At 40.9% G+C, this 27,786-nt stretch overlaps 1 protein-coding gene across 8 annotated transcripts in view; it reads right to left on the minus strand.

Annotated features, from left to right (window-relative positions):
* The window catches only part of msi2b (musashi RNA-binding protein 2b), a 244,615-nt gene that overhangs the window by 17,911 nt on the left and 198,918 nt on the right, over positions 1 to 27,786 (minus strand). For 4 of the 8 annotated variants that reach the window (XM_061086623.1, XM_061086619.1, XM_061086617.1 and 1 more), the window contains exons 10-11: positions 26,664 to 26,738; positions 2,677 to 2,796 (exon numbers count right to left, since the gene is read on the minus strand). In XM_061086623.1, the coding sequence (XP_060942606.1) occupies positions 2,677 to 2,796; positions 26,664 to 26,738 (195 nt within the window). The remainder of the gene's footprint in view (positions 1 to 2,676; positions 2,797 to 26,663; positions 26,739 to 27,786) is intronic. The other 4 variants (XM_061086624.1, XM_061086620.1, XM_061086625.1 and 1 more) reach the window with 2 other exon arrangements.

Below are 27,786 nucleotides of genomic sequence, written 5' to 3' on the forward strand. Positions count from 1 at the left end.
GGACAATTATTTGTTTTGAAAATGCAAGAATAATAAAAATAAATATCAAATAGGCCGATGGATAAGAAAAAGAGTCGGCGCATTGAAAAAGAGCATCGGACTGGCTTCCAGTGTTCCCTGTGTCGATTTTAATTAAGTTCAAATGAGGAATCGGTGGGTTAATTTATTCCTGTGCATATATGCAGGTGGGACGCATACACTAAAGCCACTTGTCTGTGTGATAGTGTGCATCTTCAGGTATCGCAGAACTTGGCACTGTACATTATGTCTTCGGACTTAATTTCCGTGAACGACTGCACAGAACAGACAACATCTGAGCTACAATTAAAACAGATTTTCTCCACCGAGCATCTAATCGTACGTCTGATTAGGAAAAACACACTTCCCGAGAAGCCGGGAGCTGTGTGTTCATTCAGGGGAGCTGTTATTGACACCTATTGAATGATCTGCAGTTGTAAGCGGGTGAAAAGCAGGATGTCTAAATGAAGCCCACAAGTTAATCAATGCTGTGTTTAAGACAGACAGAAGCTTGCCTCCGGTTTTTGGTACAAAACTCTTGGCAGATACATGTGAATCGTTTAACATTAATGTTTGCTCATATAATCAACAGAATAAATTAGAATCTGCGTAGGAATGACACAACACACAATCACTGGAAAGACATCCACATAATCAGGATGATCTGACTCTAAAATGATTGCAGTATACCATCTCAACAGATGATAGCATGAAATGAATGGTAGAAAAGTAGAAAATGTGAACACTACTTTCTGGCTGCTAATTACTGTTAGAAGAGACTGTCTACCTTTGTGCCAAAACAAGAGCAACTTGACATTTTACTATAACTAGATTAGTTTACCATAAATGGAGATCATGATACCATGAGGCGTTTAATCAGGCTTAAAACCTGATTCCGTAAAAACCACGTGCGTGCATTTGATATGAGCACATAGAAAACCGTCCTTGCGGATGAGCATTTCTGCTCTCATCCACACAAATTTGGTCTTGACCCTCACGATGCTTGGAACAGCTCAACGCTCGCATCGTAAACTGACTTTTGAGACTTTGGAGGCGGGCAGAACGTCTGATGTCTCCTTCCTAACGATTGGTCAGTACTGACAATGATTTGATTGGCTGTTTGGTTTGATCAAAAACAAAACTAAAACACATAAACGATCTGTACAATGCTCCATGTCCAGGAAGTCCGGTCAGTGTTTAAACTTTTAACCGGACCACACTCCTCTCTGTAATTACATTTTAGATGAAATCCATAATAGCATTTCTCCCACGCAAAACTGCATTCTCACCGGTCGCAGTGTTCATTAACGAAATCCACAATAACTTCCTCACAGGTAAAAAATCATATTATAAAATTGCTGCTACTTTGACTGCACTCATTTACATAAAAAAATCCTTTAAAAGTTTCTGTTATAACATTTAATAGCTGAACCGGAGATATATTGCAGCATATTGCAGTTATAATGACACTCTTCCCAGTCAAAAAGAACGTCTATATATCCACAATTCTTCCAGTCCACAACTGTCGTTTAAACATTCACAAAATAATTCTTCCTGGGAAAAATCATGTAACATTTGCCATTGATGTGTATTTAATTTCAGATATCCACATCACATTTGAGATATCTACTATAGATTTAATACTAGAAAATAGTCAGATTTACAATCCAGTTTTAACTTGTTGCGATATTCATATCAGTTATATTTCATTTCAGATATACATCATGTTATTTTTAACATCCGAAAATAGATTGCGACAAGTAATACTGTCATTATGGACGTCCACAGTAAAAATAGGATCCTGTCCTCTCTGCAGGCTGGAGACTGTGGGTGACGTCATGTTCAAATGACCAATCACGCCTCCAGAGTCTCAAAAGCTCTCATCACAGCCCGTTGGAGGACCACATTTATTCACACTGAGCAAAAATGCTTTCCAACCATGATCTTCACTGTTCACATGATTTGTGCTGGTTTTGAGACTGATTAAACGCCATTAGAACATTTATCCTATTAAATGACAAATAAAGATTATGAGAAGTACTGCTTGTTTAACGAAATGCTTGATACGAGAAGATTTAAAGAAAAACACCTTGAGTTGCTGTAACACCCTTTCAGATTCTTGCAGAGTTTAAAGATGTTTACATTGGTGGTCTCTGTAAACATCTTTTTAATATCAAGAACCCTTGAAAGCTTCACGGACAGATGTTTTGGATAGATTTGCATTTGATTCAAATTTGGTCCTACATGACAATGAATGACGAATTAAAATTCATTGAATTCATTTGCTTTGATCCTGTGAGTCCTTCTTAAAATCCCATTTTGAGTGATCATTGTTTGACACCAATTGGTGGAAGGAAATTGTGGCTGAAAAGCATAATAATAATAATTTTTTATTCAAAGGAGCTGAAATGAGTTGATAAATGGGCCATAAAGTGGAGATTATACTTCTGAGCTACTTCTTTTAAAACTGGACATTATCCATGTGCATATGTATTTAATGATATTAGATAGAGTAATGTGTATGTCAATCTGTGGGTCTACACTAGAACTGCTGGCGAGTGTAGCATATGAACTTGGGGTTCTATGTCTATCGGGGGAAGCAGAGCAGGAGAAGTTGGAGAGAGCAGCAGCCACACAGAACATGGACAGAGCGTTTACCTGGCCCTGTGCTCTGTGGGTACGCCAAGTAGCCGCCTCTTCCACGGGCCCCCCTACCTGAGCCACGCGCTGCTGCTACCGCTGCCGCCGCCACCGGTCCGTACGCTGTCGCTGGGAAGCCTGCAGGCACATACACACACACATACACACACATACATCACTTCCTGCACATGGATGAGTACGCCCCAGAGCTACAGGAGAATGTTGATAGCTGCGCTGAGCTACGGGATAAAACTGTAGCTGTCAGAGACAGGGGGCTCATGTCAGGGCAACATCTATCAGCAGACTCTTACTGAGCCCACTGTGATATTCAAAACCCTGCAGACCCACTGATCCATACCGAGACGCAGAGAGAGCCGTGAGCTACTCGCTGGGTTTTAGGAGGAAAAAGTGCAGATGTTTAAAATAACTATTAACTAAAGAGCACCTGTAAAGTCATGTATCTCTTGAGACATGCCGGTTTAACACGGGTGAAATGAAGTAGAGAGGAATTAAATTAAAAAGTGAATTCCATGATCACAACTTGAGTAACTGGTAAACAAACATAAACAAAGACTTCTGTTCCTATATATGTATCAAAACATCATAATTTATAATGGATCACCAGGAGCAAAATATCAAATCATCTAAAAAAACAACCCAAAAAATTTATTCATACCAGAAAAATCTTAAATAACAGTGACGTACATGTGATCATATTTAGTGCGACGTGTACTACAGTTTTTTATGATTTTTTATAGAAGGTTTCTGTCAGATTGAGAAGGAGCTAATTTGCATTTGTAAACTGACTTTGGGTGTGTTTGCAATTCACCAAGTCCCTGATTATATTAGTGGAAGAATTTGGCTCTGGGGGGTGTTTATGTCACATTCTTTGGATGAAAGATTACAGCCACTTCTGAGCAGCATAGACATGGGCATAATAGCCCTACCTCTGGGGACTATCCCTGCATTTATTCGGGAGTGCTCCCAATTACTGAGAGTTTCTATGGAATCAGAATCATCCACTGTAATGCAAGAGGCAGATTATTCCACATTTTTTATATTCGGCTATTCAGCTGGAAGATATAAAGTGGGGGTAAAAAACATCTTCCACAATCAGATGGAGACATCTGTTGGATGATTTGACACTCACAAGAGATTTCAATCTGTTAGTTTATATGAAGGCTGAACAAGTCTCTTGTGTTCTTTTCTTCTTAGGTAAACATTTACTGTCTTCCATCGCCGAGATTTCTTTAAGCCTCTGGCTTTAAACGTATATCTATATACACATTCATAAATCTGACTAATTTGTCAGTTTATGATTAACCAGAAAAATAAAGACTTTAATACCATGCAAATACAAATCCACTTCTTTAGGCTCTGATTATTTCAACAAATATCAGCCTAATAATCAGTCTGTAATTAAGCCAATGCAGTATCTGTGAATTGTAGTTACATTGTTGGCCTTAATGAACAAAGTAGTTAGAGGTGGCTGACAGAGGCGAGTCCATGCCCAGGGCCGAGGCTCCTCTCTCAGCACAGGAACGGTATGTCATTAGTGGTGGTGATGAGATTCCTCACTCTGGGCTCAACACCCTAATCAGCCGCCTAAAATTATCTCCACAGGAAATGCTTTCCTCACTGGCAAAAAAAAAAAAAAGATTTCCACATAACCTGAAGTTTTTCTTGATATTCGTGACAAATATATTGATATGATTTTCCATGTGCATGTTGTGTGTATTTCTCTTCTATGTTTTGACCATATTTCCCGTAGACTGTGGTTTAGACATTACAAAATGGCACAGGACACCTTAGAGGATTATTTTTTGAATGCTGTGGAGGTGAGAGGAGCACCAGCGGGTGACCTATTTTCCGAGCCAGCCTTGTACTGCAATTCTACGAAGAGGGGCTCACACAATAGACTGACTGAGGGGGGAAGTATGGGGGGGGGGGGGGGGGGGGTCAGATGAGCTGCAGCCAAAGAGAAAAACACATAGCTTTTCATCAGCCGGCTGAGAAGGAGGTAATTCACAACTCTGTCGACACAATATGACCGCGAATGTGCGTATTGGGTGTGAGGCGCCACCATGCTGCGCTGGGCAGGCAGGTGGAGAAGCAAAAGAAATACCACTTTTACCCCCCAACTATCTCACCGCTCAGGAGAGAATAAGGGACTCAGGCGGCATGGCGACAGGGGAAAAGAAATGCAAATGTGACGACAAAGAGGCAGCTGAAATCAGCGGCATTTATGCTGCTGCAGCTTTACCGGACCAGGAGCTGAGTCCAACAGCTCAAATGATATTCTCCACCTCTTTTCTCAAAAAAAACCCCCAAATCAACTCTGATACTATGCTAATGATGGCCATGCCCCCCTGCATTTCCACTTCTAGTGTCCCCATGGTTGCGGAGCAGAACAGTGTTCCAGGCAGCCACTCTCCACCTCTTTCTCCCTGCCTCTCTCTCTCCTTTCCTAAGTGCTGAATCCATCTTCCCCTCGCAGCCATTGTCATGACACCCCCAATAGACCCACTGGCTTGGAAGTTAGTTGCGGGCAAAGTTGTGGTGAGAGATTAACTTTGCAGGATTAGGTGGGTTAATTAATAGATGGCTGCTGCTCATTGTTTTGTGCTCACGCTGTAAGAAGCCACCCAAGAGAAGCGCTGCAGCATTAAATCAATTTCATGGCCCTTTTATTACTGAGGAGATAAAGCCAATATTTAGCTTTCAATTCTTCACAATTATTGGGCCCCTGCTTTGCCACTTGAGTGGCTGCGCTTGGCTGGGGACAAGGACACATCTGTTTATGAGCTGTGGAGGCCTGGGGGCCTTGGTGTCCGGACTCCGGGGAACTGTCCTCAGCTTTCTCTCCTCACGCCCACAGCACGAAAATTCATCCTTCCTTTAGGAGTGCACACGGAAAGGAGAGGACGTTTAATTCTAAAGAACTATGTGTTCCCTGCCAAATTCTACAGGCATTTTGTTTTCGCTCAAAGCAAATGCAGCACATTTTTCTACCCACAACCATTAAAATGTTAGGAAAATCTTTACAAGTCACAACAAGAACGGGAGAAAGATGTCCAGCCTGAGGTTATTTTATGTAGGAACTCTCTAAAAATCATACAAAAAGCTTTCATGTCCAAAAAGCTTTGCCATCAGCATGTATTTTTCTGATGCACCCAATGTTTAGAAATATCGACCATCATTCAGAAATCTATGCAACTGCTAATTTGTATATTAATTCCTACTGAAAATAAACTTTGAGCTGTAGCAACTTGCCAAACTAAACGCCAGGCACAATTCCCGGTGTTGTCACTTGTCTGCTGAAGAAGCTCGATGTGCATCCAGAGCACATCCTGGTGCTTTGGTGGCATTTTTCCTGGGTGCTTCTACCTGCACCTGTATTTTGTGAGTCTCTGTGAACTCGATTGTAGTGAAGGAGGAGAGACGCGGGTTGGGGCAGTGTCAGTGGTGATCAAACTGCCGGCTGCCATTTCTGTGTCAAACTTTCCTGGGTTTTTTTTTTTTTTGCATGCGAGGGAACTGGGCTTAAAGCTTTGTTTTTGTCAGTGTAAATCTCGAGAACTTTGCTGAATATTATACTGCTGTTAAAGTGGCAAGCAGAAGGTATTTATCACTGGTTACACCAATTTGTAGCTATAATCATGATCACTGACATTTTACAATTCTGACATGTATCCTCCTGATGTCACCATGTTTTCAACCTGCTTCACTCATTATGCAGCACATCAACTACAGACAGATGTCAAACGCAGGAGGATGGTGACAAGCTGGCAGACCCGTTTGTACCATATCCTCTGCCCTGTCAACATCATTGTAGATATTTTGCAAAACAGTTTTTTTATCCTCCTTAAAATCCACAAAGGACAATTCAAGTCGATAAAACATCGATTTTTTTTACAAATGCCTTTCCAAGTGTAGATTTCTAAAAAACTGCTGTTTCTGTGTATTTGTGTACACACGTAAAACAGAACGTTTGGGAAATGATGATGACACAGCTAACTTTGCACACGCCCACTGTTGCTTTGTGTAATGAGCATGCACCGGGAGCAACAACACGTTTCAGTTCGGTTAGCACTGTTAGGTCTAATAACAAGTCTGCAGCTTTACTGATCCATATTACCGACATTCACAGGCATCTGCCTCACCCAATATTATTTGGACCACATTATTCTTCTCTGGTATTTGACAGATTGTTGATGTGGACTGTAACACCACCTACTGGCCCGGCATGGAAGGATATATTTTGTAAAACAGGGGTCGTGTGGATGGATTTTTTTAAACAAAGGAGTAAATTATCCATTCAAAAAATATCCACAATAGTGTATGGTTTACAATCTTAACAAATAGACCCTTAAAAAACTAAACACTGTCTTAATTGTCGCTAGGCACAGTTTCTTATACATTTTTTTGTGATGGTGCCTTTCTGCGCCTTAGACTCCTCTTTCTGATCCTATTACTCAGAAAAACCGCACAATGAAAAGTTGTTGCATTATGCATCAATAAGGTCCTATTTATGTCCTACCAGTCTGACAACAGCTTGACTGATGTTAATGTAATCTGTACTGTTCTTTGGCCCAAAACTGCCAGCAGCAGCTCCCCCGTCACTGACAAAGGAGCTCCATCAGTCACAGAGCACTCCACTTATTTCTGCTATAAGAAGACTGTCAACTGTCTAATGCACAGGAGGAGCCCAGGGACAGCTGATCCTTCTGTGGAGGCCATATGGATCAAATATGCCCACGTTTTAATGTCACCATGAAATTAAAAACTAATAGAGCCTAGAACTACATTAATACTTAATTTTCAGTGGCCAAATGGTGTAAAGTAGATGATGTTATAGGGTGAACATAATGATCAGATGGTGTATACGATTTATATAATGTGCGGCATCAATGTTTTTATTGTAACATTACATGAGCAGAAGGAAACACTGATAACTAATATCATTTCCAGACATATAGTGTCTTTTGGGTGTAGTTAACCAGGGTTAGCTTTATTACAGGGAACAGAGAACAATGAAAGAAGCCGTTCATCCTGCAGCTACAGTAGATTTTGGGGGTAGACAGCAGGAGTAAGACAGATGAATGGTACAGAGCAGAGGTGAGTGAGACGAATGAACAGAAAATGACATTAGCCACATCAGTGGAAGAGTAAGACAAAGAGAAGAAAGGACAGGAGTGAATGAGAAATTCGAGGAGGGGAAATAAGGCCAGGACTCAGGAGTCCAATTCATTCTCATGAAAATCTGTGAGGTGTTTTGGACAAGGGAAACTTGTCGAGGAAAGGAGACTATATCATACTCAGGAAAAACGTAAGCCACATCTATAATTAAGTGCTTTTCTTCCATATCGCAATAGCATAAGGTATTATTTCACAGAAAAAATATTTTTGTGGGGAAACGAGGCAAAAGTTCTACAAAGACATTTGCAATGTTAAAATAGTAGAAGATGTAATATATAAATTGTTAAAAAAAACGTGAAAGTATATATTTTGAAAAATGGTCCCTTGTCAGTGTTGAATAATTGATGAGTTCTATTTTAATCTTGTACAGTAGCAGGCCTGGAAGAACTGCACTGGTTTAATATGTAGTGATGCATCACATGTAAGACCTTACAAGTAATTTAAAAAGGATCTAATACAGTTGTCACAGTGACGATGTGTTAAGATGCCAGCTACTTTAAATTAACAGCAAGAACAAGAACTGTGCTTCTAAATATTTTTTATTAAACTGCAACTGACACTAAACATGAGTTGAAGGACATACAGAGAAAATAAATTCTGAGATTTCAATAATAACATTATAATTTAACAAGAAAAGAGGTCATTTTATTATGAGAATGTGCAAAGAACCTTTGCTCCCACTCTTTTCGTTTTGAAAAGCACGCACCTTACAGTTGACCACCTCCAAACATTTCCTCCTCACAGAATAGCATCTTCCTCTAGTCTATGTGGTTCCTTCTTTAGAATAAACAAAGTTTCTTGCAAGGTCTTTTCAAAGTCCTGATCCTCATAATGCATGTGACAAGCTGATCTTCTGATATTCCCTCTGTAAAATGACAGGTAGCTAGAAATTATGTATTTCTCGTAATATTACTACTTTTTGTTTCTATTGAAATTACAACGCTATTCTCAAAACATCAGATGCTCTTATTTATTTAAATGGCCCTTATACCATAACCATATCATAATTTTTTCAAAATCAAAATACTTTACCTAAATAGAAAAGAAAAGATATCATGATGCTCAACACCTCAGAGCTGCCATATATGTCCACATCCATTTATCATATCTTGTACTTTACTGCCACACTCAAAAAAAAAGAAGAAAGGATGAACCGGCAAAAAATTCTGAGAACATTTAATGCTAAAAAATATAACAAATCATATAGGAGGTGCATGATGCTTTAGGTCAGAGTATCGCAGTGAGAAGGACAAGCCAGCTGAAATAAGTCTGCTGATAAGTCATAGCAGAGGCAGCGAAGCACATTGCCGCCTTCGCAGAGGGGGGAGGGGGGGGCATTCTGGCAGAGATGGAAAACTGACTCCACTTCACATTATGCCTCATCAATAACCTTTCATAAAATGTAGAGAAACATATAGAGAAAAATAAACCAAACAAAGGCGTAAAAAAATATAAATCAAAGTCATAAAAGAGACAGCCACCTAGCAAGACATCTTTTCATCTCCAGATTGACAAGTGTCCCATTGTTGTCATCCTTCAGCACCACTTTGTTGTTGTTGAAAGCATCTCTGGGTTGCTGTTATCAAAGGCATAAATCACAGAGCTGGAGAGAGCCAGGTGGCTTTCATATGAACTGCTGCACACATGCTCACGTCTCACCTCTCCTCTGATCAACAGAGACCTACAGCACACACAGAGATTCCCCCTCACATAAAATACAGAGACTGCTGTCTGGGAATGAGCCAGAGAGAGAGAGAGACAGAGAGTGAGAGAAAGCATTTACATGCACACCAATAATTCAATTAGAACCAGACTAATGCAATACGCATATTATTGCAACTCTCATGTAAACACCTTAACCAGGTTATCTTACTCACATTACGGTCCTAATCAGAGTGAGCATAACTTGATTAACGGAGCCGGGTCGCTTGTCAATCATTCAAATTAATCTTGCCACGTGTACGTCTGGTTACTTTCGGTGTTTGGATTCTGTGGATGCACGGAATCCAAACACCGTGCACGGTCACACGGAACAGGATGTCACGCACGTTTCAAACCATAGCTAGAGAAGAGATGAGAGCAAAACTGAATTAAAATGAATCACCACATGTCCTTTTGTACATTAACTTCTTATCACACACTTCATTTAAACTTGAAGTACCTCACTGGCAAAGTCGGGTTGAACTTAAGCACAACTGTTAAACGGGCTCTCTACTGATCTTACACATCAGCTTCAGTTTACTCATCGTGATGAGCGCTACCAATCAAAATCAGTTGAATAATGACTTTAATGGCGCGAGGGGAACCGCTCAGTCTCAACCACAGACCGTAAATGAAGATGGACGACATGACGGCTCCAAAATGGGAAGCCGAATTATCTTGATCCCCCTCTGGTGGCTGGCTGCCCTGTAGGTTAAAAACCCCCACCTCCTCTATATTAGCCGGTGGGAACCAGGCCTACACACAAGTTTGCATCATTTTTTTCCCCTCAAAGGTTTTTTCTGTCATTTGAGGTTGTTCCCATCACACTGATTTATATTCAAGTGTTAATTTTTCCGGCAAGTTGGGTTTTAATTACTCATTTGATGATATCAAAGCAAGGTGGAACTTGATTGACAGCTGAGACTGATTACGGTCATGATTGGTACTTTCATGACCGTATGAGTGCCTTTGGGATGATTTGAAGTGCCCAAGATGGCAGCACATATATCCAGGATATGTTGGACCAAATTTTGTATCTTTTTTTTTTACAGTGTATGTCTCAACAATAACCCTGATGACATCATCAGTTATTGTAGCTTGAGCTTGGAGAGTAAAGCCTTTGACAAAAAGCCTGGATCGTGTGTGGAGCTGTAAGATAAGGGAATTTACCAGAGAGCGATAATCTAATACAATACACTATCAACTTACATTATAAGATCTGCAGGATCCAGTATGTTTGGGGCTTGACTCGAACTATGCACTAATACTCTGAGTATGACCTCTGCTGAATCGCTTTCGATCATTCTTATATAAATCTTCATGGAACTGGAAAAGAAAATCACTGTATTTAATATCAGTAATCAGAGCAATTGTTTGTGCGTATATAATATACTGAGAAAGGCTTTAACAGACTGACAATAGTGTAACAGGAGTAAAATATGTAATTGAAAATAATTACAGTAGTATTCAGCTTACACTAGAAAATAACATGATTCAATACACGGGCCCACTTAAATGGCTGCAGATGTTGAAAGTCAAAATTTTCTTTTGACCTATTTTGTATGAGAACAATTATTCTTTCTTTAATAATAATAATAAAACAATAAATGAACACTTGACAGTGACAAAATTACTACTGTTAGAATCTCATTTAACAGTGAAGTTACACTTCATCCAAGAGCTCCTTAAAAATCCTAAGCTTATCAAAATGATATTGCAGTATCATAAACAACTGTTCCGGAAAAAAATTGATTGACATGCTGGTTAGCACAACAGTTATTGAAGCTCAACATTTGTCCAAAGTAAGAGTTGAGAGCATCAGCCTCAAGAACAAAAGACAATGTATCCTGTGATAACCTTACAAAAGGTGCTTATGACCCCTGACCTCAATACCAAAAAGAAAATCTGTTTCCTCACATATACGTTACGTGTGGGTCTTGTGTTTGTGTGTTTATATTGGTCTGTGTCCCTTTACCCAAGCTGTAGCTCTTTTTTTTGAAGGTGTCTGTATATAATGAAACCATTTGGCTCACTCATCCTTTGCTATTAAGACTTAGTGGCTTCTGATTGGTAGAGAAGCAGTCGATTACAGAAGAGGAGTGAACTCTGAGCTCAGAAAAGCCTGGTTTTGTGGTTGTAATTGGACTGGATCTTAGACCTTTGAACGGAAAATGATGAGGAAGGAAGAGAAATATATCAGAAGTGTAGAGAAATACACATTCTGCCCCTTTACACGATTTAAACATGTGCTCAAATTAGTTGGACACATGATGTCACATCCTCTTATACACTGTAACCACCATACCCCAGAAGTTGGATAGAAATCTACAGATTTCACATCCGTCTTCCTGCTCAGAGCAGTGTCTCCTAAAGCCCCCCAATACTGCAGATAGTAAACATATAATGTGGAGAAATCCACAAGAAGGTCAGAGGTGGGTAAGGTTGAGCTTCAGATCAGCCTCCCTGGAGCCTGCAGGGACTGAGTGATTTGCTCAAGGATACTTCAGCAGGGGTGGATTTTAGCTGGCGAGGGTTCTCGACCCTGAGCCCTTCAGCTGGAGAGCGGTCTCCTTTCTCGCTACGGGATCTGACAGCTCATAATGAATTGCAGATTGCCTTAGCTATTCCGATATCACATGATGATATGTTCTATGCGAATGAATCACTCAGAAATTTGAATTTTATAAAAATGTCCGTGCGATGTTAATCGAAGTACCCTCGATCTTTAAATACCCCGAGTCTGCCCAGCTGCGAATGCACATCATATCAGTGTGAGTTACTGTGATGCTGTGTATATTGAGCTCAGGAAAAGCTGTCGGTGTCTCTTACTTCACTTCTCAGGGACAAGAGTGCCCATTCTTTGTAGCTGAAGTGCATGGCAGCATAGCATCAAAGGGGACAGGCTAGACTCTCTTTTGAAGTGTAGCCACACTTTTAACCTCTTCTTTGTGCTCCTTCCTGCGCACTTCAGTAAAAAAGGCTGCTCCGATGCTAGAAACCTGATCTAAACACATTCTGCTTCCACACAAGAGCACTCAGTTACTTGCACACATACAGTAGTTAAGACGAAGTACAGAGTCAAACAGAAAAAGCAGGAAAAAAATGCTTTTTCGAAACGCGAAGAGAGAATTCTGGCCAAGAAGATAAGGCAGAAAATAAAATCAATTGAGTTGTCGAAACAGAGACACTGGTTTGCGAACGGGACAGGGGTCTTGGCTCACAGGCCTAACCCCGAGGCAGTTTATGATGGCGACTTAAATAGAGACAGAGACAGGGAGGACACAGATGTCTGACCTTGCAGTGGTGCTTATGTAATGGTCTGCTTCAGTGCATTTAACTGCAGTGCTTCTTTCCAACCTGCATGGGATCAGTGAAGGCACCATGTCTCTGCAGTCCGATCTCCTCTGACATCACTTGTGACACTCGGAGAGTAGGAAAAGGTCCTGTGAGCTCGGAGTGAATCAGCTGTTCTGGCCCCGCCTGTGAGGTCCCGAAGGAGCCAATCATACTAATTAAAGTAGACTGCTTAAGCCTCCTCTCATTAGTGTCCAAGTAAACAGCCTTAATTTTTTATGCATTTTAATGCCCATCTCCCACTTCTGAAGGGGGCAGTGGAGGGGACGGATGAATGATGGGGGTGGGGGGGTGGGTTCAGGTTTTCTCAATATGAATGAGTGCATTAAGTGTCATTTCACCATTCGAGTTAAATGTGTTTGTGTGTTTGCGCTGAACACTCAGCCTCCGACACAGACTTGCCTTTGCAGATGATTTACGTCGAAAATAAGATGTATTGATGTTGGTTATAATAATTACAAGACGGAGCAGCCTTGTCGACACTATTTCATGGCTATAACTTCAATGCTGAGCACTTACAGGCAGCTCTGTGCTGCGGTTACACAATCTAGCACTGCTCTAGATACACAGGGCAAGTTGGGTAAAATGTGGCATGACCCAAAAATAGCACAGCAACATTGGCTTCCACTTACGTACTTACTGGAGCTGTAAACAATGTTTCCACACAGAGTGGAGGTATGCAGTTGGCTGTGTGCTATAATATACAGACATATACGCATACATGTTTATGTATGTTACCATGCGTCCCTGCACGAGGGAAAGGGAGGATGAGAGCAACCAGAGAGCTATTAGCACAGTCAGCAGGAGGGCGGGATGGAGGGGGCAGCTGGGTAGAGACGTAGCAAGTACCCGACTCTCTGAGCCTGGAGCTCTCGAACAGTGGGTGGCGTCAAAACAACAGGCAGAAGACACAGAGCATGGTCCCGCAGACACACATATTGAACTCTGCTGCCGACTTCCACGTCTGTGCCCCTTCTCTGTCCCCCTGCTGGTCTCCAGCACCGTCCAAAGGTGTCAGACATGTCCGAGGCAGGGCAGCTCGAGTTTCATTTCGAGACCTGCAGCTCATCCGCCGAGACATAATGAGCTTTAGCGTTGCCACTCTGCCTCTTGCAGCAGCTCATCATCCCCACCACAGGAACTAGACTGTGGGTCTCGACTGCAGACTGTTTGCCTGCCTCAGTGTGTGAGGATGTGCCTGCTGTCCTGGGGTGAGCTAAGACCTGGGCAAATGAGGTGAGCCTCCTCTTCTACTTTCAGGAAATAGCCAGCCTATCAGGGCTGCCTCTGTCAGAGAGCAGTAGCTGGTTTTGCTCACACGTGCATGTGCACGTGGCATGACTTGTGTTCTTGTAAGCACGCAGATAGACCAGTGCACATTGCATCAACACAGAAAAACAAAACTATACCACAAAACTATAAAGAAAAACAACACTCACCCTGTTAAGAGCTGAGGGTCATGCAGTAGAGTGCTGTTACACCTGTTGAATGAATCCAGTGCTCACAGAAACATGTTCAGTACCGTACAGCAGCTTATACTGTCTGCCAGCAGAGCACATGCACACAAACAGACGTTGCTTAATAGACAACAAAGCTGATCTGGGAACAGTCTCGCTCTCTGAGTGCACATGGATAAGAAGACAGGGCTTGACATCCAGTTCTGTCCACTGACGTCAGAGCTGCACACTCACTGCTGTCACTGTGAACAGTCACGGCCTGCGGAGGTGTGCATGTGTGTGTGTGCGCGTGTCTGTGTGCGTGTGCTGCGTGCGTGTGCATTTGCGTGTGCACGGGTCTGCATTGCTGGGGAGACAGTGAGTCAGAGAGCCAGACAGGAAAGCAGTGAGAGACTCCTACTAAAGTCTCTCCACCTCTTTTGCCTTCATAGGCAGCCTTGTAGAGTCTCTGATTTTGTCAGTTTTATGCCTGTGAAATTTGTGTGTGTGTGAGTTTCCAAGTGTGTGAGAGAAAGATGCACTGTGCATGGCTGTTGAAGCGGATGAGATCACAACGCACCTCGTCAGGCCCTATTTTAAGGCCTGCGACTCATGGAGTGTCCCGGCCTTCACAGACTCATTGGGCAAATGATCAGCCTTGGCAATTAAAGCCAATCTGTGAGTCAGTGTGGCATCAGGAGGGCCATCTGCTTCCAGCCCTGTAGCACTCACTCTGGCCTGTGGGACCACTTGCTGGGGTCACGGCTCACCCAGCTTATACAGGGATGGTCACAGGAACTAAGGAACAATCTGCTGTGTAACTCCAGTTCAATAGAAACCTGTTCCACCAATAGGTCTGCTGTGTGAGTGTGTGTGCGTGTGTGTGTGCCACTGCCACGTCTCAGGAGTGCAGTAAAAACACAAACAGTGGGATCTGTCTCATGGAGGACAATGTTACATGCACCCGCGACACAGGTTGGCTCCTCATCCGCCTCAGGCCATTGATTTTTTCCACCTGCTCCAACACTGTAGCCAAGAAGTGTCCTGACAGGGGAAATATAAGATATCTGAATACTAAAGAGAGCTTCTACTCTGCAGATAATGACTGGGCATGTGTTCCAGACCACATCATCATCATCATCCACGCAGGAGGTAATGAACTATAGCCAGCAAGACAAGAGTTTTATTGGACAGAAAGTTTGAAAAGTACAATCAAACTTTGTTCCAATGAAAGGAGACAATTTTGTAAAAGGTTGACTGTAGCTGGAAGCAAATAAGTTTGAGTTTCTCAGAAGATGTAATTATCTTATAATCAGAAAGTTGGTGTCAAAGACAACGGTAGCTGAGACGTCTCACAGCAGTGCATTCATGGAAAACACAAAGGCAAAGGCAACAACTGAAATAAAAACACACAACACAACCGCAAAAGCCACAACGTGAATGCGAAAATAACAACACAACAGAAATGACCGCTCGCTTCTGTTGTGTGACTTTGTAGTTTCGCTTTTGTTTACTTTCTGATTCCGAGAGAACTATATTTTTAGGGACCAAAACACAGACAACGCAGGGACTCAACGTGAGGCCCATTTGTAGCCAGGACCTCATTGGTCTACACACAGGACGCAGCCACATACTGTACCTCCTCTGTCATGGGCCACCAAGCATTGTTCACAGCACTATATCGTCCCTGTCAACACATTTCCATCTCCCAACAGCAGACAGTTAAAGCTAAACCCTGGGAGGCTAAATGATGTTTCAGGCTTATGCCCTGTTGTGACCTCTGGTGCATTTATCATAAGCTTGGTTGGCTGTGACCCAGATTCTCAGGGCATGCGGCCCTCAGGAGCAGTATATCAGTATATCACGCCAACTGCACAGGTCAGTGGCTTCCTTTCCCTATATGCCACCTGCTGAGAGGGCAGCTGTTCCTTCTACCTTTGCACACTTCCCCTAAAGATGAAAAAGGGGGTGTTTTTCCCTGACACTTACAATCTTATGGAGTAACAAGTGTCTCCTTGGGAGATGGTGCGACCTAGATCTCGTTTCTGATTTTCATTTGTATTTTCAAGAACTACACAACTTGTTTTCTTGTATGTGCCTTTGAATCCCACATAAATTAGTGTGACTCATTGGATGTAGACCGTGGGTTTCATGCAGTATTCTCCTCCCTTTCTGCTTCTGGCATGTTTTAGTTCCCCTTCGCTGTGGGAAACAACAACATTTGAGCCAAAGCAACCTACACTCTGGAAAGGGCAAGTTGTGACGAAGATTTGCGATCGAGTAATCCCAAAGATGACTTTTACTGTTTTCTTTGTGTGGAATGACCTCAATCCCTCCATGTGAAAACCTTCAACCAAAACAAGCCCTTTTTTTTTGCAGTGGCACCATCACTGCATTATGGACTTGTTGCTGCCCAACAGCCAATGATGTTGCCAGACCATTCTGCAGTACTAACACGGCCCTGTGGAGGTCTGGCTATGTGAGACTATAGACGTTCCAATACAATTTATCCTTCATTCAATTCTGATATCTGGACCGATCTAATATTTTGGCCTTCATGTCACATTGCTTCCTGCTGATTGTTATTTCTCTTGTATTTTCCTCTTGCTTGGCTGTCAAAGCATTTTGTAAACTCTGTTTTTATTAGTGTTATATGTATATAAAGTTAAATATTTTTATAATGTTATTATTTTGTTATTTATAATGTTGGTAAAAATGTTGCACATCAGAGTAATTTGCTATTTTATGTGAATTTATATGTGAATATCTCTCACATCATAAAAGTTCCACCAAACCTCTTTGAAAATTCTGTCAGTTTATTGAAACATCATATATATAAAAAAGGAATAAATATCTTTTAATAAACAGCCAAATTTGATTCGACTGACAAAATGCTTTGTCAAGTACAACCTCGAGTCAAACCAATTAAAAGACCTCACACAGACACACAACACTAGTTAGTATAGTTTGCTGTGAGAAGGAGACGCAAGCAGCAGGTTGCATTTTTCCTGGATAGTTTATGTCTATAATGTTAACCTAAAATTACCCGCCCCTCTGTCCTCATTGCATGCATGCTGCACTTACTGCTGTCCTTTCCTCTCTTTAATCATCCTTTCCCTCCGTTCTTTTACTACTTAAGAGGCTGACTCACTGGGCCTGAATCGCTGTTTGTCTGTCATGACATCTGGAGTAGCTGGATGACGGAGGGTTATGTCTTTCTCTCACTCAGTCTGTGTCTCTCCCCTGATGGGATCCCACTAACGTCTTCATCCCTGGTTTTTCAGTGTAGCATAATGACCTCCTAGGAGCAGCCCTAATGGAGCCATAATGGTCATTTATGCCAGGGGAGGCTCTGAGGGCACGGCGGTGGAGGCAGCAAGTCGCACAAGAACACGGGAGAGAGTGGAGAGAAGCTCTCTCAAGTCGCTTCATACACAGATCCTGAATCTCAGTCTTTGTATGGCTGTGCCGTCTTTCTATGTGTGTGTGTGTGCGCGCCCGCTCAACTGTGCATTAATGTGCGCGTAATGAAAGGAACTGATACAAGACTGGTTAACAATAGAAAGTACAATATGAATGTATGAGGGGTGTGTCCCTTCTTTTGATGTTCACTTCTCTAGCTCATTCGCATGCGTTATGCACACATGCATACATCATTTTCTTTTTTTAATTACATTTTCCTCATATGGACAAGCTTCCTATTCATGCATACATCATACACACAATGGACCATGCTACAATATTTAAACCTCTTCATATTTCTCCTTCCATATTTGCTGACACCATTAGCAGGAACTGCACTGTACATACACCACAATGCATAAACTTGCACTTATTGTTGGGGACGATCTCCTAACCATCCATTTTGTATTTTAATATGCACCGTAAACAGAAGAATATTTCACTGTATACAATCTGAGCCTGAGGTAATCAAAGACAACTAGGTTCAATTTACTGTAAAGCTGAGATCAAATAGGATACCTCTTTGAATGTGGCTTTCTCCAGACTAGACAACTCACGCTTTGAATGTGGCACATCCTGGGATGTTCCCCTGGGCGCTACAAGTTGAATTATACAATAGCACATTTATCAGCTAGCTACTGCTAATTAGACTGCTGCATAAAAAGGAGAATAATGTACAGTAATGTTCCTCACGCCTTGACAGCCGCTGCTTTTCCTCAGTTTCCAGCCATTATCACAGCAGGATTTGGGGTTTTAGTAAAAGAAAGAAACAGCATCCTTTCTGAACCACTAGTTATCCACGTTAGAAAATATAGTCATTCTCTCGTGGATTTGATCTCCTCCAGTGAAGATGTATTTCGTAACCTCTGCTCCGAAATGTATGGAGGTGTGAGGCGAGTGCGGCTTCTCTCTAGGTGACAGAGATTGTGGAGAAATGTTAGAAGAAGTGGTGAAGCAAATGTGAGTCGGCTACGAACATGACAGATAAATTCCTCACCTCCACCACGGCAACAGGAGCATCTTAATTTCAAGCAAACTTCCGATTTGTCTTCTTTGGGAGCTATCTGAAAAATCTGTGCTGTCGAACTGTTTTGAGCTGCAGTACCTGGGGAATGGTGTGCACTTTAATGTCTAACAGACTCACAGTGAGGTCCTTTGTACCTCATTTTATTTCAAAGACCATTTCAATTTTTTCGTTTGCTCTTTGTAGCCTGATAAACGCTCTGAAGTCTGATAATCTAAGACGGTTTCCATAACACTGCTTTTTCCTACTTTGATTCTTTCAACAAGTCATTAGTGAGGTTAACTATTCATTCTACAGCTGTATGTTATTTTTCTGCAGATTCAATACCTGAAAATGAAAAAACCTGAGGTCTGAGTCACACCGACACATACATTCACAGATATGTACCACTCTGTTATCACTAAAGCTTTCTTAGTGTTAAATAGGATCCCTGCCAATGTTGACTTCTCACTTTAACCGCCTACTTTTTTTTAAAATACATCCAGAGTATGATAGTAACAGTGCAGTAGCTGTTTATTGGTAAATTGCAAAACTGCAAATAAACACATCTTCTTACTGCACACTGGTGGTTTCTACTTTTAGAGATTCTGCCACCCCCGAGATCAGTGACAGAACTGCCTCAATAGAGCTGTTCTCAGTAAGCAGTGGGGGATGGAGGTTTTTTTCGAAACAGGACAGGGGCACATCAGGGGCCAACTACATTTCAGTTGGGGCCAGTCCCCTTGATCTGATGTCTGTGGATTATAAAATGTTACAAAGACACTGGAAACATCATTTTCCAGTCACAATCAGTTTAAAACCCTAACAGAATAAAAATGTTTTATGTCAACCTTAATCAGAATAAAAAGGTCCACATTGATTGTGTTCTTGCACATCTCTGTCATCCACTGGGGATTTTCTGTTGTTATCAAGCTTACATAGTTAATAATTAAAGAGTAAATACACAACTGATTGGAAGAGCTATCCGAGGCCTGGCACTTTTATGTACTTTTAAACAGATCTTTTTAATGAACTGTTTCTAATTATTCAGTCGACTGAAAATAAATGCTTTCCCCTCACTCCTCTACTTTCACTATCTCCTGATTTAAAACACCTTTCAAAGGGACGGCACCAGATTTCCTATTCTGCTTGAGACCAATTATTAGTTTGATTCTGTTAATTATTTAGAGTAGTACATATAGAGAGTTAAAGTAGTAAATACATAGAGTAATTCAAAGATCAACTATAGTACATCACACTTACATAAGAGTCCAGTTTCCACAGCCAAAGGCAGAATTTCAGATCTTAAATGAGCACAAACAGACTTTAAGCTCGGGATGTGAGAATGTTTAATAAAACAAAATGCTCTCAGTTTTGGTTTCTTTAATATTTCTGTTGAAGGTTTACTTCAGGATTTTTAAGGAGCAGATATTTCAACTAGGCAAGTTGTAAGTGAAAGTCTGCAGTCAGCCAGATTTAGAACTAACTCTGCAAGTTCATTTGATAATTAATATAACATTTATTTAGTAAGTCTATTGTCACGTATGTTAATAAATCTATTACAGAGCCACAGCATGTGTTTTGCCAAGATGTTTCCCATCATAAATCACGTATGGACAATGTGTGACTATTCTATGCAAACACGAAAAGCAATTAAGAGTTTGATTAAAAGCCCAGATCCCTGCAGTGCAATTCAAAATTTGGCAGATTTAAACAGTCAAATGTGCAAACTGTAAATAAGATCATCACCAGAAGTGTCTGCCAGGATTTGTATTCCTGTTTTAATAGTAGGATGATCATCTTAATTCTCTTAAAAGTAATGATTTGCGACTCTCTGATGATGGCAAAAGAGCCTGTATGAAGCAATATCAGTTTAGGTGTCCCTTATTCTCCATAAAACACCATCTGAGTTTTATCTTTAATTGACATTCACTACACCAAGGTACAATATTTACTATTCAGTCTCTGTCTTTTATTGTATCATATCCAAAAGACGTTTCACACTTCACCACATGAATCTGAAAATAGCTCTTCAGGGGAAAGCAAATCCTTTATTTAAGAATAACAGAGTGTTTGTTTTAAGATTTTATCTGAGGGCAGATCTGAGAACAATGTTTCCTGTTTGCAATAACTGTAAAGCATTATGTTAAAACTCGAGTGTCAAAGAATGAGTCACAAATTGAACGTGAATGTAATTTCTATTTACCATCATGAGACTGGAGATGTAAATAATGCTGCTTAATCAGTGATGCTAAACAACTTAATTTTCCAGCTGTAAAAATCTTACTTTTACAAACAACTTCTTAACAAACCAAACCACACATCTCATTAAAAACCTTGTCCCACAACATTATCCCCAAGTTTAACCGAAGTTATCTACAGTAATTCAAATTTAACCCCACACAACCTCAAATGAAAGTGAAAAGGATTTCTGTGTTGAAAGTCAAATAGAAGCCAAAAATCTCTAATACACTGGGGTCTATAAAAAGTTTGGCTTTTGTAGGAATTGTATGCAGAGTAGTGTCCATATTTATAGAGATTGGAGAAAAACTGTGAGAGAGTGAAAATAATACCTTGATATACTGTTTCAGGGAGTCCTGCCCTTTGACTAAAGTAGGTTCAAATGTTTAAATAACGTTACCGGTTGTGTTAAGGTGGGACTAGAGTCCTCCCCATGAACTAAATGTACTCTATGTTAGTATTTTTCAGCCATTTGGGCCACTGCAGGTTAGTGCTGCTCTTTCAGGGCCTAAACAGCACAGACCAGCTCCAGTGCAGCTGCAGCACAGTGTACATGGCCTCAGAGTTGCCCTCTCCTCTGCAGTGGGTGAGAAAAGGCTCTGAGAGATGAAAACAAGGCTCTATAGGAGCACGTTAACCTGGTGAAAAAAGGGACGGGGGCAGATGAAGGAGACAAAAAGACGAGCTGTTTAAAGAGTGGCTAGAAAAAGGGCAGGATAGCAGGAATAGAGAGTGCCAGACCATGCTCACTCATAAAGACAACGAGCTGAAGGAGGGTGAAGAGCGGTGGAGGAGCAGCTGTGACACACTTGAGGCGAGTCTGCAACTGGAGCTGGTTCAGAGAGAAGAAAAACAGCAGAACATCCCCTTTCCCCCCCTTTAGGTATGGAGGTCATTGCAAAAGTGAGAGGGGGCTGGGGTGGGGGGGTGTAATCACAGCCTACTGCACACAATGTTTCTGTAAGTTATTTATAGGTTACAGGATCCGCAGGTTATGGGTCGGCCTACGCGTCACCTGGTGTGCTGCAGAGGCAACGCCACTTCACTGCTACGATCAACAATAGAAACTATTTCAGCAAATGCAGACAAATCGCCAGACAGAATAAAGCTTTTTTAACACAAGTGTATCTAATCAAACTCTCCTGATGCATTTAAATCAGCAGTAAAAAATATAAAGTTTAATGTGGGTATAAGCAGCAGTAATGTGATTGACTCCGCAGCTGCTTTATACTGTATGAAAAGCGTCTCCTTCAGGTCATTAAATCCCTGCAGCCATATAAAGGCAGCAGGACACACATGTTAATTAATCTGCAGACTCCGGCTCTTTAATCCTGTGCTTCAAGGAAACACATTTCCAAATTATCATTTTTTTTCTCTCCGTTTTATTTTTGCCTCACTATTTTGATACTGTTAAATCACATTTTGAAATATGATGTTTACATCATAAGAAAACACATTAGATAGATGCGATCTTATTTATGGCAATATCTATTCTGTAAAATCTATTTGTCTATTTAATAGATCAAAAAACAGCGACACACTTTATGTTGTGTTACATTGTGCTGTTCTGCAACATCCAGACAATGCTATCATCATAATGGTTTCATTTATTTCTGCATCTATCTGTTAATGTAAAGGACTCACTCAGCTCAGTAAATGGATGTGAACAATAGATGAGGACACTTGCTTGTACATACGACTAAGGCATTTAGCAGATGTGTTGTAAAACTCACAAAAAATGATCTAACCAGTACTACCTGTGCAGCCACAATTCATATAAACTGGTCCTTTAAATATCATGCTAGTGTAGGATGGGTTTAACATGCGGTTAACTACTGTTCTCCCTTTTCTATAAATCAACCTTAATTATGTAAATATTTCAAATTGATTGACACGGCTTTCAGAAATAGGGATTATCAGAGCCCAAGGCATCACATCGTGTGTGTGTGTCTCATTTCATTGTAAGGTTAATTAAGGGATTGAGAATAACTATGGAGATTCAGCTACAGCAAAATGAAGCAGATATATTATCATTATTTTCTCTGTCCAAGGAGGTTATTTTTTCATCTAGGTTTGTTTGAGTGTTAGCAGGATTACAAAAAAAACAAAAAAACGATTTTCACAAAATTGTGTTGAATGATGAGGGATGGGTCAGGGAATAACCCATTTCATTTTGTGCAGATTAGGATAAGGGGGCAGATCTTTATTAATGCGAATTAGGGACCGCTTTTGGACATTTTAACCAAAATCCCAGGGAATAATAATGCAAAACGTCAGGTCTATCTAGGGGACTGATATCTTTCAGTCTATGACATTTGGTGCCGCTTGATGGAATTTGATTTTGAGGAGGAATGCACTCTACTGAGTGCTATTCTCGTTTTCTTTTGAAATCATGTGCTGACAGCACGTCTAGGCCGGCTGGTGTTATTTAAAGGTAAAGGCAGCAACAACCTGAGCAAACATTCTATCTTGCACAGTGGGAATCTTTACAGTAAATCCACACAGCATATGACAACACGGTGACACTCACATATCACATGTCACATTTGCATACAACCGTAACAGTCCCGTCTGTTTTTATTTGACACTGACATGACCACTGCTTGCCATCCAACTCAAGTATGTGCATTAGAACAATCTGTGAAAAGGATTTGATATAAATGACAGCCATAAATCATGGCGTATGAGTGAGTGTCAAGGAAGAGCCAACGTCTTCTAACAAAAGAAGGAACTATGTTACTTCGACATCACGAATAATCAAGTAGCTGTAGCCATTATTACAAAGAGAAGCTCTGATGAATAGAAACAAAAAGAACAACTTGTTGCTTTGTGGGTGCTGCTAATCATTTGTTGCACCTCCTTACTACTTGTGATTCTGAGGTAAAAACGTCTTCTTGATTGTGCCTACAAATGCAGCATCGTCTTTGAAATTCAATCCCAGTCCTAGTTTAAGCATAATGCAGAAACAATGCGTCCAACGAAGTAAACAGCTCGTGATTACTGCATATTAAACATGGCTTGGAATTTACAAACAGCAAAAATCAAAGTAGGCATCTTTATCAAACAAACACCTCTCTTCCACAGCCATCTTTCTGTTCAGTGTGAACGCACTGTAACCAGGCTAGACGAGGGACAAACACAAAACTCGATAAGAATGACAAATGTCTGTCCTCGTCGTCCGACAGAAAATTTGATTTAACAATTTTTATATATCAATATCTCCACGGAAGCATTATCTGCTTTCCCGTAAATGTCCACAAAGCTTTTATTTTTTTTTACATATTTGATGTTAAGAAATCCTCTCTCCCTTTAATGGCAGTAGTGACTGTAAATAAAGATGCTCTCCGCTGCCTCCCACTGAACAAAACCTGAAGCCGCAATATCCTGCATGTAGGTGCTGCCATCCCGAACTGGTGACTTCACTGGTAGCCAGCCAGGGTATTTGTTGGTTGCATAGTAGCAACTTGTTTCAGCACAAACAGAAACCACTGAATAAATGTCTGACTTTGCTCTCTGGAGCTGTGCCCTGATACATGCTCACTTCCGTAGACAAGTTTTGATAAATAGAGGATGATCAGATTTACATCAGTGATATATGAAGGCCTCTTAGTGCATTAAACATTAACGATGCTCGTCCTGCGACGGAATACTTCTGTATGCAACGCGCAGCATACCAATACCGACACGTAGAGGGGAAAAAAAATACTGTATGTGATCGATATCAAACACACTTTGTGATCAATGTAGAAATTAATTGGGAGTGCCACATGGAGCAGAGTGCTAAGCTGTCAGATTCTGTTTAACAGCTGTTGAGCTGGTGTCGGCTTTAAGTCTAACCGGCTGCACTGAGAGCTTTATTTTCCTCCATCTGAGCATCTGTATATTTCACATCTCTTTTAGACTTGAACTCTGTTTCAGCTGCAGGGGTGTCAGCTTTGGTTTCTGTCTGCCTGTGTACGTCGTATTGAGTTTTTGTAATTAATTCAGTGCTTCATCACTGATCAATGTGTTATCACTGTTTTATCTTGACAATTGAGCAATTGCCTAACCACTCTTTTTTCCCTCTTAACAGCGGGCCCCTGAGGTTTACTGGGAATAAAAAAGCCTTGAAATGCAGCCCACAATTTACACCTCTCGGATCCAGCCAGCCGAGTCCCAGCTCCATTTATTTATAGTGAGTGTTTCTGTGAGGTTGCGTACAGTGAGAGAAAAAGCTTTTGATCTTAAATTGAGGATGCCTTCCAGATCTTGGGAAGGAAGGACACTAGTCAATATTTGGCCCGGGGTTATTTAATTTGGACAGGGAGTTTGATTCATACATTAAAAATTCCAATTACCCTGTCAAGAGTTGAGCGCGCCCAGAGGAGGCTGTTTTAATCATACAGCTTTATCAAACTCTTTAAATTGAGTTTAACATGGACAGGATCATACATTCTGCCTCGGGGAAGGTTATATCGCTTAATTTGTTGTAAATAGTAAACATTTCAAAAATCCATGTTTAACTAGAGTTACTTATATTGAGGAAATACTGATCAGTTATTTGTCCTCTGATCTTTTACTTTTCTTTTTGCGGAACCAAGGTAATAAATGTTTTACGATGTGTTTACGTAAAATGCAGGACTGATAAATCTTGTCAATTTTTATTTGATTTTATATGTGTGTTGCACACACAATTCTACACATTGGTGTTCTTCTAATCAGCTATCAAAATAATTGGTCATTATCACAGACAACGTTTGCTTAATTCCCACATTTGTATGCTTCTCGTGTTCACCCAACTGATGGATAGGTGCTATTCCTTTTCTTCTGTCCAATAATGTTGTAGTCAGGTGTAAATCTAGCATATGTCTGATCTGCAGGTGGTCACAGCTGGACCTCCAGTCTTACCATTCCTGAATCTATTTCACAAAGATATTACAGAGATCTGAGCTGCTGTCAGATATTTCCCATTCCATCTTATCAGTGGAGGGAATGATGTCTGGCATGGCAAACAAAGCATGTGTAAAGTCCCTAAATAAAGCATTAAATTGACAGGATGCCTGTGTAAGTGATGGTGCCTCAGAGCCGTGGGCCCCTTCCAGCAGCAGACAGGTACAGCTGCCCGCTTCCAGCCTGGATACGTATCACTCGGACTCTTATTAAAGTGGCCGTCACTCCGAGTCAACACTTTTAATGCACAAAACGCCGTCATTCATTTTCCATTAATAGAACCATATTTTTTAAAAACCTGCCTACATAAAGCGGTGCTTATTTACCTGCTTCTCCACACTCAAATTTGCATACATTGGGCCTCGGAAGACGAAGTACTTTCCCCATTTTAGACATTTGGTCATGGTGATGTTCAGGTGTGGCATAAAAAGGAGTAGGCAATTTATTTCACGAAAAGTCAGCTTTAAGAAGCCACTTTAGAAATCTAACCACGTAGCAAACTTATAGCCCTGAAGATTATTTGATGAGTGACGTGTGCGTGTGTGTGTGTGTGTGTGTTGTTGAGCGTTCATGTGTGCGTGTGTTGGTGTTCTGGGGAATGTGTGTCTGATTGAGCTGCTTGAGAGTGCATGACAGAAATCAGCGGCGACACTGATATTTAAAGGAAGCCTTTAACTCACCGGGGAACTGGTAGCTGTAGCTGGGTGCGAATCCAGTGTATCCGCGGCCGTACGTCGCCACAATGTTGGGGTAACCTTTGATAAAAGGAGAAAGATTACAAAGAGGTTAGAGGACATCTAGAAATAATGTACATGCAGAGATGTGATACCATTACAGCACAAAGACTCAATGAGGAAAACACTGGGCCATAGGTGCTTATGTACCCTTAGAGAGAAAACAAGCCTCGGAAAGCTGCCTTGGAAACTCTGGAGGATACTGACAAGTAAAGTGTTCACATTTTAACAAAGAACTCTGATGTTATTTAATGAACTATAATTCCCGCACTGGGGTTGTATGCCTCCACCAACCATAACATTTTCTAAGCATATATTTCTACATACTTTTTTTTCCAGATTCATATAAAGGTCACTGTGACCTCTACCTTCGACAACTGAAACATAATCACTGTATCTTTGATTCCAAGTGACATTGTGCCAGATGTAATGAAAATCCCTACAGGCATTCCTAATATGACACATTCACAGTGACATGAGGTCACTTGACTTTTGACCTCCAGGCACCAAAACCAAATAAGTTCATCATTGAAACGTGAAAGCTTGTACCAAATTCAACATTCCCTTAAACTGATCTTTAGATATCATGTTCCAGAAGAAAACAAATAACTTTGTGAGGCCACAGTTTCCTTGACCATCAAATTCTATTCAGGTCATCCTTGAGTCTAAGTGAACGTTGGTACAAAGTTTAAGGAAATTCCCTCAAGGCATTCTTGAGATATTGCGTCCACGGGAATGGGACAGATGGATAGACAACAACAAAATATAATGTCTTGGAAATCTGTTCCGCTGGTTTCGTATAATTTTGCAAACAAACACATATAAAAACCAACAAACAACAGACAGTGGTGAAAAAGTATCCTCCTGGACAGAGGTAATAATCCAAATTAAACATGCATAAACCTGAACTTAGAAACAAACTATCACACTATGGAATAACACTTTTCATACAAAGTCTAGGGCACATTACGTGTAAAGCCTTTTTGAAAAGCTGCAATAAGCATGAGGCAATTTATTTTTATGTTTCACCGCTAATGGAGAGGCGACGGGTAGTTATAACTGAAGGGTT

Source organism: Limanda limanda, chromosome 14, assembly GCF_963576545.1.
Source record: "Limanda limanda chromosome 14, fLimLim1.1, whole genome shotgun sequence".
Taxonomy (NCBI): Eukaryota; Metazoa; Chordata; class Actinopteri; order Pleuronectiformes; family Pleuronectidae; genus Limanda; species Limanda limanda.